Raw genomic sequence first — 17,117 nt, 5'->3', positions numbered from 1 at the left:
CGAACCTTTTTCGAATTATTAAATTGTCATTGTGTCCAGAAAAAAAAACATATACAAACTAGTCCAAACAGCTTGTGTACATTAATGCATTAAAACCAATGTTTTTTAATATAATTTTCATACGGTATGCAGAAGGTCACTGCATATGCAGATTTTTATGCATATTTATATATGTAGATTTTAAAATGAGAATTTATATATATATATAGAGAGAGAGAGAGAGAGATGGGCTATGGTGCATTGCAATGCATGAACCCCATTATGCATTGCACTATAATCACGGATTTAAAGTCCAAACAACCGATCCGAATCGTTAGATGTTTAATCCATATTGAAATATGCTTGGAGACCAAATTTTATATTTTTTGGAATTTTTTTACTATTTATTAAGCATTTTTGAAAATTGTTGTTTTGCTGTGAACAGTAAAAAACAGTAAAATTTTCTGGACCATCAGATCAGCGACTTTCAAAATTACTTAATAAATAGTAAAAAAATTCTAAAAAATATAAAATTTGGTCCCCAAGCACATATTAATATGAAAAACAAGATGAACGGTTCGGATTAGTCGTTTGGACTTTAAATCCATGATTTATAGTGCAATGCATAAGAGGGTTCATGCATTGCAATGCACCATAGCCCATCTCTCTCTCTCTATATATATATATAGGCTGTGGCTAATTTGTTGCCGGCAACATTTCTGCCGGCGGTGCTGCTGTCCATTTTTTTGTTTTGTGATGTCCAAACAACAAATCCAAACCGTTAGATGTTTAATCTATATTATAATCTACTTGGAGACAAAATTTTACATTTTTTTGAAATTTTTTCCTATATATTAAGCTAGTTTGAAAACCGCTGATTTCAATGCTGCAAAAATTTACTGAAATCAGCGGTTTTCAAACCAGCTTAATATATAGTAAAAAAATTCAAAAAAATGTAAAATTTGGTCTCCAAGTAGATTATAATATAGATTAAACATCTAATGGTTTAGATTTGTTGTTTGGACATCACACGGCTAAATATAGCCCCGGCAACACCTCTGCTGAAATGTTGCCAGCAGCAATGTAGACAGACCCTATATATATTAAATAAGTATGCAGTAGTATGCAATATGCGGTAATATACAGTATTATAAAAATAATTATACGTTAATATACGATAATATATAGTAATATATGGCTGCATACGCAAAACTACATGTATTGACCACATACCTATACATATTATAACTGAATACGTATATGGCGAGAGAGACTGCATTTTACTGCACCGATTAAAACAATGGTCATGAAGGCTTTCTTATTCTTTTCTTTTTTTTGCAAAACTTGGAAGCTTATAGTACGCTGTCATGTCATTTTCTAATAGATATTTTGTTTTTCATGTCAACCTCTATTGGTTTAGCATCTGTCAATGTTTAATTATTTCTTGCAGAATTGGTAGCCTCTTTCCATCATAGGTACGTGAGATCTTGTTAAAGAATATTAATTAATGTCAATTTATCGACTTAATAAATTTTAGGAAGTTGATAATTGTACTCCAAACAAAGTATTCGTGCTCGTCTCCTAACTTTCTAGAATATCGGCGACAAAAAGATCAGGTTTTACTTCATACAGCGCAATAACAGTACCAATATTTATTTATTATATAGAATTTCGCTGCATGAAGAGAAAAATGCTCGGTTAAACAAATTTAACAAAAGCACTGCCAAATGCAGCGAAACAATCATATAATTTAAACATATAAAGAAAAACGTTTAATCTACTGAGTTCAAGTGTTTAACTTTCATTGTAAATGAGTTAAATTTTCATTTTTAAAAATAAAAACGAATCCCCGAATTTGCCCCGAGCAAAAATTTACAGATCTAAACTGGAACCAATCCCCAAGCGCGTCCTCGAGCACAAAATTTACACATCTAAATTTGTACTAATCCCCGAGGGCGTCCCCCAGCACAAATTTTCTTCATTTGTGTAGAATGTGCCAGGAACAGTACATGTGAACAAGTAAAGCATGTAAATCAATATGTACTGGCAAACAAATAACATAAACAAAGCATTGAAAATTTGTGCATATAAACCCGTGTTTACAAACACATTTTAAAGCATATAAACATGTGTTTACAAACATTGAAAAATCTTTATTTAATGGATTACTTGTTCAAAATGGAGACTATATTTTTAGTTATTAAATATCAAAAGCTGTTAATTTGCATAGTTAAAATTAGAACCAATCCCCCATTGCGTCCCCGATCTAACTGGGTTTAAATTGTACTTTAAAGTACGTTCAAGTAAGTAGTTAATTAATGATTACATGACTGTTAATAAACCGGGGGACTAGCTCGGGGATTAGTGATTACAACTCCTCCTAACAGACTGTCCACGAAATTAAAGCGCAAGACAAAACCGTGCAAAGCTAACATTTAAAGCAATCAATGTAAAATAGCAATGCGTTGAAACATCGATGCGTTAATTAATGGCAAATTAACAAATTTTCGTTATTAGCGGACAATTAAACCCAGTTAAACCAGTTTGGGGACGAGCTTGGGTTTGATGGCTCGGGTACCAGAACATTATTTTTCATTTTTAATTTGGCCCTGATAATTGTCCCCACTCTCATTCCCAATTATTACCCAATTTTATTTGTTCAATCTCGTCCACATTTCTCACGATCTATAAGGAATTTTGCGAATCTAAAACCACGAACGTCTTCTACGCAATTTTATCTTTCAAATGAGATCCATGATGAAATACTTTCAAGCTTGTCGTCACACAAGTATTTATACCTCGTCATTTAAGTATTTATACTGAGTATTTTACACATATGACATTACTGACATTTAAAAGTATTAATATCAAGTATTACAAGTATTTATACATATGCACTGAAGTATTTATACCTATGTGGTCAACTATTTTTGTTAGAGAAAGGTTGACGCAGGGACGATTGGGGAAGGTTGATGCGGAGATGCGGGGTTCACAATTGGGGATAAGTACTTATAAGTATATGTATAAATACTTACACGATGATGTATAAATACTTGTGTGACGATGAGCCCGAAAGTATGTTATTATGGATCTCATTTGAAAGATAAAATTGCATAGAATACGTTCGTAGTTTTAGATTCGCAAAATTCTTCATAGATCGTGAAAAATGTGGACGGCATTGAAAAAAAAAACTCTAAAAACATGTATGGGGGATTTAAGAGATGGGGGATGGGAGTGGGGATTCATATAATTATTCTTTTAATTTTGTGCTTCTAATTGTTTATTAGAAACCGTAGCTTTAACTGACAAAGAAAATAATGCTCAATTTCAGAACTTATTGGAGTTAAAAGAGATAACTCAGCAGACGGTGTGGAATGAGAAAATTAAGATGAGAGGAGTTGACTAAATAAGTGTTATCATAATTTTTTGTAAAAGTTAATTATTTAGCACCATTTCCTTGCACCTACTTCTGCTCTTGGCAAAGGGGAGAGTTTCAGTTTGTGCGCAAGTTACGAGAAAAGAGAATGGTTTTTCAGCATAAAGAAGATGAATTTGTGTGAACATGAGAGATTTTTTTGGAGCTTAGAGATCGGAAAGATCTTTTGTTGAATAACTCTCAAAGAATTTGAAATCAGTTAAATTATTATATATGGAGAAGTACATAAATTGAGCTTTTTGGATCAATATCATGATTTGCAGTTTGAATGAAAAAAATAAATAGTAAATAAATTGAGCATAATAACAATCATTCATTTTTGTACGAAATGACAACGTTATGCTTGAAATTTGAATCCAGGCATTTAAAAGTATTGCCCCTATATATGCATTCAGATCTAAATTTTAAGAAGCAAAATAATCTTAACTTTTGTGCTTTAAGTTTTAAACATCTCGGCCTGTGTAAACAGTGTTGTAAAAAACATCTATTTAGACCGATTAGTCGTTGGCGGTGATCAAATTGTCACAGATTTTCTTGATTAATCAGTTGATTATTTCCGATTAATTGTTTGATACTACTCTGTTCGTCCGATAACTGCATATCGTTATTTACAACACTGAGTGTAAAGACATGTGGGAGAAAGTTTCTTAAAAAATTTGAATTATTTTTTAAGGGGTTCAGATCAATAGCAAAGTGATTGGATAAAAGAGCTAGGCACCAAAAACTAAGTAGGTGATATTTTAATTAATAAGTAGCATAGAAATATATTTTTCCTCAACAACACTTCACCAATATTATTTAGCAGTTACTTACATTTTTTTTTATAGTTTGCATTGTGTATTTAATACTGGATGGCCGGTCGTATCTTTGCCTATATTAGAATTTGGAAACGAAATAACTTTGTACATAGATTATTTTCCATGACCATTCGATAAACCGATTTTTTTATATATATCCAAAAATTAAATCAAATTACAAAAAATAACCGAAGCACCGTTGAATTTCTATTATTACCCAATCCGGTTATCCAATAACCGGATTTGATAGAAATGTTTGGTTATCCACTCCCCGGACTCAAAATGCACAAATCCGGTTAATGGTTAACCGGATTTGTGCATTTTGCTTTTTTTTTTTTTCTTTTTTTGAAAACAGAAGTTTTTTATTTTTTGTATTAAAATATTAGAAATATTGAATATATTTCTTTGAAAATAGATAGAATACAATATAATTTGATTTATTAGAAAGACTGCAACAAATAACCCGGATCAATATTTTTCAGATCGGATTTTTCGCGGCTGTAAGAAAAATTAATATATTTCTTTATGTGTTATTGGAAAAAAAAATAAAAATAATTAGATTCTGAGTTATTGATCCCGGTTCAAAAGTCACTTCTAGGTAATCCAGAAAATATTGTGACCTTTCTAGTACATTTAATTTATAAAAAGTTGGATCTATTTTGAGAATTCTTTATGAAAAACAATAATTAAATAAATTAAAGTTTTTGATTTTTTTCAAAAATAGATACAACTTTTTATTAATTAAATGTACTAGAAGGATCACAATATTTTCTGAATTATCTAGAAGTGACTTTTGAACCGGGATCAATAACTCAGAATCTAATTATTTTTATTTTTTTCCAATAACACATAAATAAATATATTAATTTTTCTTACAGCCGCGAAAAATCCGATCTGAAAAATATTGATCCGGGTTATTTGTTGCAGTCTTTCTAATAAATCAAATTATATTGTATTCTATCTATTTTCAAAGAAATATATTCAATATTTCTAATATTTTAATACAAAAAATAAAAAATTTCTGTTTTAAAAAAAAAAAAAAAAAAAGGCAAAATGCACAAATCCGGTTAACCATTAACCGGATTTGTGCATTTTGAGTCCGGGGAGTGGATAACCGAACATTTCTATCAAATCCGGTTATTGGATAACCGGATTGGGTAATAATCGAAATTCAACGGTGCTTCGGTTATTTTTTGTAATTTGATTTAATTTTTGGATATATATAAAAAAATCGGTTCGATAAATATCAGATATCAAATTTAGCTGTACACATGTTATTTGTTTCTAAATAATTAAATCCACGTCGCATGGTGAACTTCTTGTTAGATGCCAAGTAGGTGTTTTGTTTTTTTTTGGTTGCATTTCGCTTAAGAGTAGAGTCAAAGGATTGATAAATAAAATATTACTAATTAACTTGATGCTCGGTGACAAATAAGGCTCAATCAATGTCTTGATAGATGATAGGCTAATGAAATATTAATTACGAAGACAATTTAAGCAAGAATTGAGACATCATCTCACCCAACAAATTAAAAGTTGACATCCGTGATATTTACCGTCTTTAATTTGAATTAGTTTAAATATTGTAAACAGAGATCAGGTCAATCTGTTACAAACTCGGCAAAAATAACTTCAAAATTCGAGCTTTTGGCCATTCAGGTTAAATTTCAACATTAATCTGTATTCTTGAACAAAATTCGAAAGTTCACTCGAGAATTTGAAGGACAAATTATATTTTTGGGAGATAGCCTGAAATTTTTATTTATACCATATTAAAAGAGAAATCAAAACACTCCAAATTATGGGGATTTCCAAACTAATTTGCCGTCTCATTTATGGGAGACAGCAGATTGACTTGGAGACCCCTTAAAACCTAAATATATTTAATATCATAGTGTATTTTTGGATTTTTAGGGGTTGCCAAACCAATTTGCGACTCCTCAGCTCCATATTGATTTGGTGGCCCGGGTGTTTTTGAAAATCTTCAAAAATCATGGTTTTTTTTAATATGGTATAAATAAAAATTTTGGGGAGATAGCGTCAACTAAGCTATATGCTTAATAATTAATTAGGAAAGGAGGGGAATTCACTTTTGATTTAGTAGCAAAATATAATATAAAACGTGTAGAAAATTATCAGTTAAAATTTGATTGTGAGTTTTTTATCTAGTAACAAAAAAAAAACTGTGTAGAAAATTACCAGTTAAAAATTTGAGACTGTGATTATTAAAAACAGTTGAATAATTTCTTTATCTTAATATTTTTTATGGTAGAAGTAGTAATTTTATAATATTTAATAAATAATGCACACAAGAAATCAAATTATTGTTGTTTTATACCCTTTCTGTTATATAATTCTTTAACCAAAATTATAAAACAGTGCTTGTAATCTAAAGTATTTATAATTTTTGTAATATAAAATATGCTGATTTTATCCATGCATCACCTAGAACACATAATGTATTAATCATGAGTCTTGAGTACAAAATTCATTAAGATAAATTTTCGTACAAATTTAAAATTACATATGATTAATACAAATGAATAACAATAAGACATAACATAACGAAAATTTAAAACAATTATTAGTACACCTCGATGAAATAATAATATAGGTTTCATCAGGGACGGATCCAGGATTTTCGTCAAGGGAGGCAAAAAAATATCGAATCAGATTTAAATAACTTATCGGATTTAAATCCATTAATTAATTTGGTACTCGATAAAAAAAAACAAGGCTTTGACTTATATTTTCCAATGCACTGACTTATAATTTCTGATACTTTAACTTATAATTCTAATTACCAATCATGATTCAAAAAATTTATTTTGATTTCAACACTAAATTTAAATCGAATTACAAATCAAATATCTAGAGAGGCAAATTATTTTTTTGAGAGAAACAAATTCAATCGATACCGATAAATCACCACTAAAACTTGAAATTCAGAAAGAGACGACTATAGTGGATCCGCCTCTGGGTTTCATTTGAAACAATATAATTTAAGAATATTGCAAAATTATTCCTCCTATTCAACAAAGCCATCAATTTTCTTATGGTTTCAGTGTCAGACTTAAAAGTTAGGTATCTATTTGACTAATTCAGATTCGGATCAGCTGCATTTGAGATTCGACGAGATCTAGTCGAACCGACCCAACATGACATGACCTAATCAGGCCAGTGACTGACGGAGCAGAGGTATTGGATGAGCATCAAATTAAATTCGGTTTGATGTTTGATTTGGATTATTCGGTTTGCATCGAATTGAGCATAAAATTACAATTATTTTACTTTGTGGTGAATTTAGAAGTGGAGGTAGAAATTTATCGTTGGAGGCTTAATGTTAGCAAGCTTTTAAATTGAGACATAAATTATAATACGAGATTCGACAATAGATAAAATTAGTTAATAATATAGGATTCAATCATAGTTAAAACTCTAATATTTTTCAAAATTTATAAATTAATATTTAGAAAGACGATTATTTAAAACATATATAGGGTCAATTGAGATTGAGAGCATCGTTTTTTTTTTTCATGATCCATTGTATTTGATGAATTGTTGTGGTTATGACTCGTACAGAATCATACAATTTGTATCAGTGTACCGATATTAACAAGAAATACTAAAAATTAGATTCCCATTTCCAAGACGAAATTGATTGAAAAATTAGAAAAATACAAAATTCATAAATAGCAAATCCAGTTTTCATGCTACTAAATTTATCTAAAAAAGTTAAAAGCAGATACAAATTACCTAAATATAATATCAGCTTTTATATCTATAAATTGAAATGCAACTAAAATGTAAAAAAATATATATATATATATATATATATAATATCGGTTGTTATATCATTTTTTTTCTAAAATTTTATTTGTATGTTCTTTTTATTTACATTGAAAATGGTTATTGGTCCACTGGTTTTAGAGTAGTTATTGAGAATTTGAGATTACTGCTATGTTTGAATGCGATCCCACAATTTCTTCTTAGTATTATGAATAAAAGTATAAAGAGAAATACAATGGTATACCACATGTAAGTTTGTTATTAGTTTCAACTTCAACTAATAATTTGTATAAAATGCACCTGTAAGTTTTTAATTTGTAAATTTGTAAATTTTTCTCTAACATCTCATAGCAAAATTTAAAAGCTTATATGGAAACATGAATATAGTTATAAGACATGTATTCATCATTTTGTTCTTAAAATTGAAAAATAAAGATATGCTAATGGGTTTTTTTTATTCTTTCTTATATATACAAATTCAAAGCTGAACCCATTTCATAATAGATATACTTCAATGTATTTTTAATAACTTTTAAGTAATAAATGCATGATAAATTATACAAAACTTTCTTTCTTTTCACCACTCTCACGTTTCTTTGTGTGTGAGCATATGCATGTATGTATGTATATATGTACGTGTGTGTAAATGCAAAACTTTTCTAAATGTTAATTTTTAAATCAAGTCAACCAGTAATGGTTTTGAGTGATGTTTAATTGTGGAGTAACAGAAAAATAAAGAATTCATTTCACGAGTAAATTGTTAAATAATAATAATTTAAGACGGAGTAAGAATTTTTTTTACAGCGACATAAATTACTCGTATAAATAACATCCTTTTTAAGTGTTTTATTTCTTAAATTATTTCTAGAAGACATAATCAATTGGGATTCCCCGTTTTGTACCAGCATTGTGAAGCACACAATACCGATGCGGCCATTTTTCAAACGAATCGAACCGAATTGAACTTATTCCAGTTTGAGTTTGGTTTGAATTAATTTCGAATCAAATTTTTTACGAACTCAATTTTGAATCTTTTATGAACTTTTTTACGACAAGGAAGAGTGATTGTAGTCGCCGAAAGCGAGAGGTGAAAGTCGTCTAAGGTTTTAGAACTGAGAACAAGGGTTACGACTTACGAGTTATGACTTATGGCTGGACAGTCTTATGTTTTAACTTTTAAGTTATCAGCGGAAATCAACAGTTCACGTTACTTTGAGATTCGAACTAGAATAGTTCGCGAACCTATTTCGAACGAACTAAGTCCAGTTTGAATTTGGTTTGAATTAATTTCAAAATATTTAAATCAAATTTTTTACTAACTTTTTCGAATCAAACTCGAATCGAATCACGAACTACGAATTTTTTGTGCAGCCCTATCCACAGCCAACTGAATAAAAAAATTAAAAAATAATCCCTATAATTGATCGTAATAGAAAAAAAAGGTCTCACCTTATATTATTAATTAATTTTCTTGAAAAGAAAGTGCATCTGCATGACATAACACAAATCCAAAATAATAGTGACAATTTGTTCAAAATTGAAAAATAAATTTACAAATAAATAATATATCGATAGTGGGTTCGGCATAGTGAACTCCAATGACCCAATAAGAATATCACCAGAGCATTTAAGACCACTAACCTTTAAAAAAAACATCACCGGAGTGTTAATCTCAAATTATGAAATTAAAGAATGGTCGATCGGTATTCATGGAATTTGATTTAGATTTTACTGTTCATCAAACGCTAGTGGTAATTAGTTTTGGTTTAGATAAAACTTATATTCTGGGAACAAAGCAAGAACTACAAATTCATCTCATTAAGCAAAACAAAAAACAGAGAAGTAAACAAAGGTGCTTCAAAAATACATCTGTCCACAATTATTTATAGTATCATCAAGAAATTGCTGAACTAAAACAAAAAAACAGAGAAGTAAACAAAAGATGCTTCAAAAATACATATGTTCATAATTATTTATAGTATCATCAAGAAATTGTTGAAATAAAACAAAAAAACAGAGAAGTAAACAAAAGGTGCTTCAAAAATACATCTGTCCACAATTATTTATAGTATCATTAAGAAATTGCTGAAATAAAACAAAAAAACAGAGAAGTAAACAAAAGGTGCTTCAAAAATTGTTGAAATTTTGTGCAAGGCGCAATGTACCAGTACCATGGGCGCAAGGTACAATGAGTGGTACAAGAAGTTCAAGTGCAAATGGTGCCATTACATAATCTTTGTACTACTATAATTTAGGATTTGTTGTTATAAACAAGTTTATTAATGCATTCTTTGGTAGTCACTACCAAGTTTTCAAAAACAAAAAAACAGAGAAGTAAACAAAAGGTGCTTCAAAAACGTTTTTTCAAATTAATTGATACAGAGTTTAAAATAAAATAAATAAATTTACAACTTGTTACTGAACATATAGATAGCTTTTATATAATTTTGATTACGGTTTGTTTTTCCATAAAGAATTTGTTAATTAAAATTTTTAAAACACTATAATTGAATAAATAAAAGTCAATTAGCAGGTGAGTTAAGTTAGATATCCTTTTACAAAATTAATTTACATTTGCCATATTGAATTGAAACATATTTATCAACGAATTGAACAATAATATAACATAATAATAGTTTAAGAGCAGACCGACAGCAACAGATGAAAACGAAAGATGCGACCACGTTTCAAATTGACGGATTAATTCATTAATATTTTCATTTTCATTTTTTCATTTTTTCATTTTTTTACCAAATAACCAGGGGCCCACAAGATTATTTTTAGCACTAAAAAACAAGGAGATGGACCAATTTTGTGTAAAGTAGCTGTCCCAATTGATTTACTTTGGGGTTGCGAACTAGCGACAAGGACTAAATAAATATGCCGAATTTTTTATTAATATCCAAATTTTATATTAAATTTTAAAAAATATCTGAATCGGTTGGTTTTTTCGAAATCTATCCATTCCGGAAATTTTTTTTCCGGAATTAAACTCTAAATCCGGAAAAAAAATTTCCGGAAACTTGGTTCTAACTCCGGAATTTTTTTTTCCGGATTTAGGATTTTTTTTTTTTTTTTTTTGCTAAATCCGGAAAAAAATTTTCCGGATTTAGAATTTTTTTTTTCATTTTTCATTTATAATTTATTTATTTTTTGTATTGAAGTATTACAAATATTTAATATATTTTTTAAAAAATAGATGGAATATCTCATATTTAATACATATATTTAATACCTCATATTTTATATCTTCATTTTCATATATATTATATTATATTATATATACATATATTATATTATATATACATATACATATATTATATTATATATACATATACATATATTATATTATATTATTTTTTTTTACGGCCGTAAAAAATCCGGCATGAAAAATGTTGATCCGGATTATTTGTAGCAGTCTTTCGAATAAATCAAATTATATAGTATTCCATCTATTTTTTAAAAAATATATTAAATATTTGCAATACTTCAATACAAAAAATAAATAAATTATAAATAAAAACTGAAAAAAAAATTTCCTAAAAAAAAAAAAAAAATCCTAAATCCGGAAAAAAAATTTCCGGAGTTAGAACCGAGTTTCCGGAAATTTTTTTCCGGAATGGTTAGATTTCGAAAAAACCAACCGATTCGGATATTTTTTAAAATTTAATATAAAATTTGGATATTAATAAAAAATTCGGTAAATATGCGGTAAATTCATAAATCATAACCAAAAAATTGCAAGAGAGCCGTCAGGTCATTTTTTTTTTTTTTCATTTTCTTCTATATATATAATATAATTTTTTTTCTGGTGACGAAACATGTAGGCCTGATTAGTTCACCTATCCAGACCTGATAACTAACTGGCAACTACCGACCCATACATCTCTCCAATTACTGTTTCTGGTCATTGTTCTTTCCAAAATTTAGGTCAAAAAGTAATTTTTAGAGTAACGCTAACCACTGTATTATAATTTATAAGAGAGGAAAATATCTTCGGGCTCTTTGAAAGGTAATTGTTAAGATTCACAAATATGTGTGGTGGTGTTTTTATGGGAAATTTTTTTTTTTTTTTTTTTTTAAGGTCAGTGAACCTGACATTTCAATTTAAGATAAAAAGTTATAGTCTAAATCGACATTCCACTTTCTTGTTTAAAACTTCAATTAGCTAATACTTCGCAATAATCGTTGTGATATATTTAACAACCTCTTCATTAATATGCTATAATGCACCAAAAGGAGTTTTTTAAATGTGTTTTAAAACACCTACATTAATGGAGTAAAATTTAATTTATGACCCCACAATAAATAAAGAGATGATCAATTATTTATATCTCATCACCAAACACACAATTTACAGAGCCTCTCCATTAGCCTAATCCGTAAATTATCTTTTAGTGCTCAGGAAGGCGATATAATCTGATTGCTAAGTTGTACTAGCGAGCAGATAAATTATTAATTTTACCATCTAAATTTTTTCTCATAATGCGTCCTTTTCTTTCTTTATATATCTGACTGTTTTTTATTTATTTGCCTTTTGCCCAATTAAGGTTTCAGAAACGTCAAATGTAATTAGATTTTTTGGCAATTTGTGAAAAAAATACATGTCGACATTTTTTTGTGTGATATTGTCTAGGCCAACAATATAAAAAATAATTCAAATTAAAAAAAAAAAACACGAGGCATGAGCATATTTTTTAAAAGATATACTACGTACAATATCAACACTTGCACCAACAAATCAATTTGTTTAGAGACAGTTGAAGCGAAGGTTACAACTATAAATAAATAGATAAATATGGGATATAAGAATGGCGTTGTAACGAACTGATGATGAAAAGAAAAGAGAAGCAAGTTGGTTCAACCGACAAAACGAAAAGGAGCGCATGATACATACTGCGGAGGCGTAGCTCTGACGCACTCTCTCCATCTGGGTCCCACTCCAACGTAGAAAAATGTTGATTTTTTATTTTTTATTTTTTATTTTCTTCTTCAAACTGCCTCCACGCTCCACACGTGTTCGAGATTTTCAACGTCAATAATATTTTTATAATTTAATATTCCGACCTAAGACTTTCACTGTTAATTTTTTAAAATTAACCCCGCTTTGGAACCACAGACCTGATTGCTTATCTGACATAATTGCCAACATATTTTAAACGAAAAAAAAAGCAAATTATGTTTTTTTTTTTTTTGAGAAACAATTATGCTGACGTGGTTTAATGGAAATACTAAAATGAGTTTCAGGAATGCGAGAGTTAGAAACTTTAAAAACCATAATTTTTAAAAAGTAGTTAACAGTTATTTAGAAATCATTTTGAGTTTTAGGAATGTAGATGCTCTAACTTTTATTCATTATGACCGTTTTCACTACAATACAACCGATTCTTGGCCCGCTTATGTATTAAACCATAGATTACAGATCAATTTTATTGTTCTTTCTTCACTTTAAAAATGGATCTGTACGTTTCAACAAGGGTTTAGCTCAAGCATCATGTTGAATAAAGTTTTCGTAATTTCAAAGTTAGAATGAATAAAGTTTTCGTTCTTATATGACTTACTAAACAAATCTTTTTAAATAAAACTATAAACTTTGTAAAATATCAAGATTCATTCATTAGTTTATTAATTGTTTGTACTACTCTTTCCAAACTTTTTGTCAAGAGTGAGATCTAGAAAGCGGGCCACATCTAGGGGTTAAAAGTTAAAACCAAACAAACAAAGACAATGATATCACAATGGATATCTCAGAGGATGCGAATATACGAGTGCGTATCCTCTGAGATATCTCAACTTTTGCGTGACCGACGTGTCCGGTGCCTATTCGGAGGTGGTGTAGGGGTCAGTGTTATGTGTGCTTTGAGATTCGTGCATAACGTATTTAAACGGTTGGGATTTTCCATAAAGTCGCGCAAAGTTTGAGATATCTCAGAGGATACGAATTCATCACGAGTACCCGTGTTGCTGCGATCCCCTCTTGCACGTAATCAGGTTCGGTGCTTCCCGAACGGTTAGATCTATGGCACGATTCATCTACAAAAAAATATCAAGAAGATCGCACGGCTCCAGTTGAACAACGCATTATACAGAGCTGATCCCAGATTCCCAGGTGCAAGTTGGAGAGCTGTTTCATTTATGACCTTTACTTTATAAACTAGCACGTGTCCGTTTCTTACCGGTATTAGCCGGTAAACCGAAGGACCTCTTTAAAGTAGACACTTTAGAAAGCCCCATTTCGGATCTCCGTGGTCCATCGAGAGAGAGAGGGAGAGAGACAGAGAGAGCATATTCTCCTCTACCTCTGCTTACCTTCTAGTGTCGGTGGCGATAATTTATCTCCTCTCTTCACCGATGGGGTGGTGGGATCACGTCGTCTTCCCTATCCGGAGGGTATGGACTGGCGTTGCCACCCGTCTCGGCATCCGCAAAACCGGTACCTATACTAGCTCAAAATCTTATAGTTCTCCAATCCTTTTTGACATGACTTGTAATACTTATTTTGTGTAAATTGTTTCTGATTTATGTGTAGGATTGAGGAGATTGAGGCAGGAGGTGAGCACGTGCGAGTACGAGGACGTGCACGTGATGTGGGAGATGCTCAGCCGTACCAACACTACGATTGCACGGCCGAGTAGACCTGCCGGGAACCGGCGATTGTGGCCCCGGCGCGAGTGGGCCCAGTTCGGCTTGTGTCGAAGCTTCTAGAAGCTCGCTGTTGGATCCCATTTTACAAGTTATAATTGTGTGTGTATCTCTGTAGTCTAAATTTCACAAGTTGATTTCTCGCTGCATATAGCAAGTTGTTAGCTCGCAACTTCCTCCGAGTTCGGTTAATCGGTGAATTAATTAGGCGGAATTCACAAATTTAACTGATTTAAACCTGATCAATTGCTGTGCATGGAGTTGCTACATGAATTGCTCGGAGAAACAACTTTGGAAATTTGGATTTGCATCTCTATTACCGGCTCCTTTTGTATATAGTTTGGCCGGGGTGGAAGAGTGGAGAAGAGTTCATTTTTTTTTTTTTTTTTTGGTCTCTGGTTTGTTGTGTATTAGTATATATTATCAAGGCCATCTCTGGCGTATTGTTCCTTCTTTATTTTTGGTTAGTGTGGCTGTTAACTTGTCTATTATAAATCGTCGCCAATATGTTTTTCCTTTAGCTGGTTTGTAGCGTGTCAAGATGATTTTAAGCAGAAATTTCTTTTATCTGCATACTTTCTTTACCTGCCCTGGGTTTTCCTTCACTAAGGGCGTGTTCGGCCAGATCACTATTCACGTGGGAAAAAAAAAATTCAGTTGAACTGAATTTTTTTTTTCCCACGGGAACAGTGTTTTTCAGTTCAAATCCCGCACCCGCGTCCATTCCCATTTGTCGGCCGAACACGCCCTAATTGAGTAACTGGTGGGCTTTTGTTCAAATGATTTTTGCACAGTGTTATTTAAAATTGAACCCTACCGTTTGATCGGTGTTAAATTTCATACAGACGGTTTAGATTCATGAAAACAACTTATTAAATTATAAATCATTCATCAACACAAATCAGATATTTCGGGGCTGATTTGGATAAAATTTTGTGAAAAAAAAAAATTCAAACAAAACCTAATTCCTTACTAATTAGCATTGAGCTGATATACAGATCTCACTGACGATACTGTCACTGATTCAACTCCGCTCTGTCATAAACTTCCGATATGCAACACGTCACACGTGTACTTCAATTTAACTGATGAAGCATTTTGTTACCAATGTAATAAATGTGAATGTCAATAACGAAACAATAAATATAAATAATGAATCATCTAATATAAATAATAAAACAAAACAAAACAAAATAATCAATGTAAATAATAGAGTCGACAAGTGTGTATCAGTAATAAATTTATTTTCATATTAGACTGGTATTAAGTCGTTGAGGACAGAGGGAGAGGGATGACAAGTGTGTATCAGTAATAAATTTATTTTCATATTAGACTGGTATTAAGTCGTTGAGGACAGAGGGAGAGGGATGTTAATTGATTGAGTCAATTGATCTCCATTTTTTTTTAATTATTTTTGTATTTATATATGATTTTTTAAACAATCTAGAATAAAATGTCAAATTTATTGTATAATTGAACTTCATTTTTAGCATAATTTTTTTGAATAATTATATTGATCCCCTCACCCCTGTCCCCCCATTTAACCCCGCATTCTCTCTCTCCAAATTAACTCCCTAAACTGCCTTTTATTCCCGCATTAATTCCTCTAAGAATTTCCATTTATCCCCGCATTAATTACTGCCATTTAATAACAATCCCCGCATTAATTAACAATCTCCACATTAATTATACTGCCATCTAATAACAATCCCTGCATTAATTATACTACCATTTAATAACAATTTCCGCTAATAAATATTTATCTGTTTATTGATGTTCAAGAAAGTATTTATCATTGTTCTGACAAGTATTTATCCTTATGTCTGAGAAGTATTTATCATTGTCCCTGACATGATAATACTTTGATTTGATTAAACATTACTTATTGACAAGTTCAAGAACAAAGTTCAAGAAAGTATTTATCGTTGTTCTGACAAGTATTTACGATTATATATGAGAAATATTTATCATTGTCACAGATCTTTTACTGTAAGTTGCAATTATGTCTGAGAAGTATTTATCCATGAAACATAAAGTATTTATTCATGTAACATAAAGTATTTATCATTATGTCTGAGAAATATTTATAATTGATATTTTACTGAAAGTTGCAATTATGTCTGATAAGTATTTATCCATGTAACATATAGTATTTATCAATGTATCATAAAGTATTTATCCTTATGTCTGAGAAGTATTTATCATTCATATTGTACTGAAAGTTACAATTATGTCTGATAAGTTTTTATCCATGTAACATAAAGTATTTATCAATGTATCATAAAGTATTTATCCTTATGTCTTAGAAGTATTTATCATTGGGTGAGGGGATAGTTTATTTAATGGTCTCCAGTTGTGCGGGGACAATCCAGAAAAAAGGAAAATTTGTGCTGGGATAAATGACAAGTATTTATGAGGGGATTGTTTATTTAATGGTCCCTAGTTGTGCGGGGATGATTAAAAAAAAAAGAAAT

The 17,117-nt window shown here is 30.4% G+C and overlaps 1 protein-coding gene across 1 annotated transcript; it reads left to right on the top strand.

The window, feature by feature from the left end:
* Positions 1–14,235: 14,235 nt before the first annotated feature.
* On the top strand, positions 14,236–15,100 carry LOC144559584 (uncharacterized). Its single transcript, XM_078308647.1, has 2 exons — positions 14,236–14,434; positions 14,531–15,100. Exons 1-2 carry the CDS (start codon positions 14,353–14,355, stop codon positions 14,704–14,706), a joined length of 258 nt encoding a protein of 85 aa, XP_078164773.1. The 5' UTR covers positions 14,236–14,352; the 3' UTR covers positions 14,707–15,100.
* The last annotated feature ends 2,017 nt before the right edge of the window (positions 15,101–17,117 follow it).

The sequence above is a fragment of the Carex rostrata genome, chromosome 9 (assembly GCF_964058835.1).
Source record: "Carex rostrata chromosome 9, lpCarRost1.2, whole genome shotgun sequence".
Classification (NCBI taxonomy): Eukaryota; Viridiplantae; Streptophyta; class Magnoliopsida; order Poales; family Cyperaceae; genus Carex; species Carex rostrata.
Note: the sequence above shows the minus strand (reverse complement) of the source record. Positions and strands in the feature narration are given on the sequence as shown.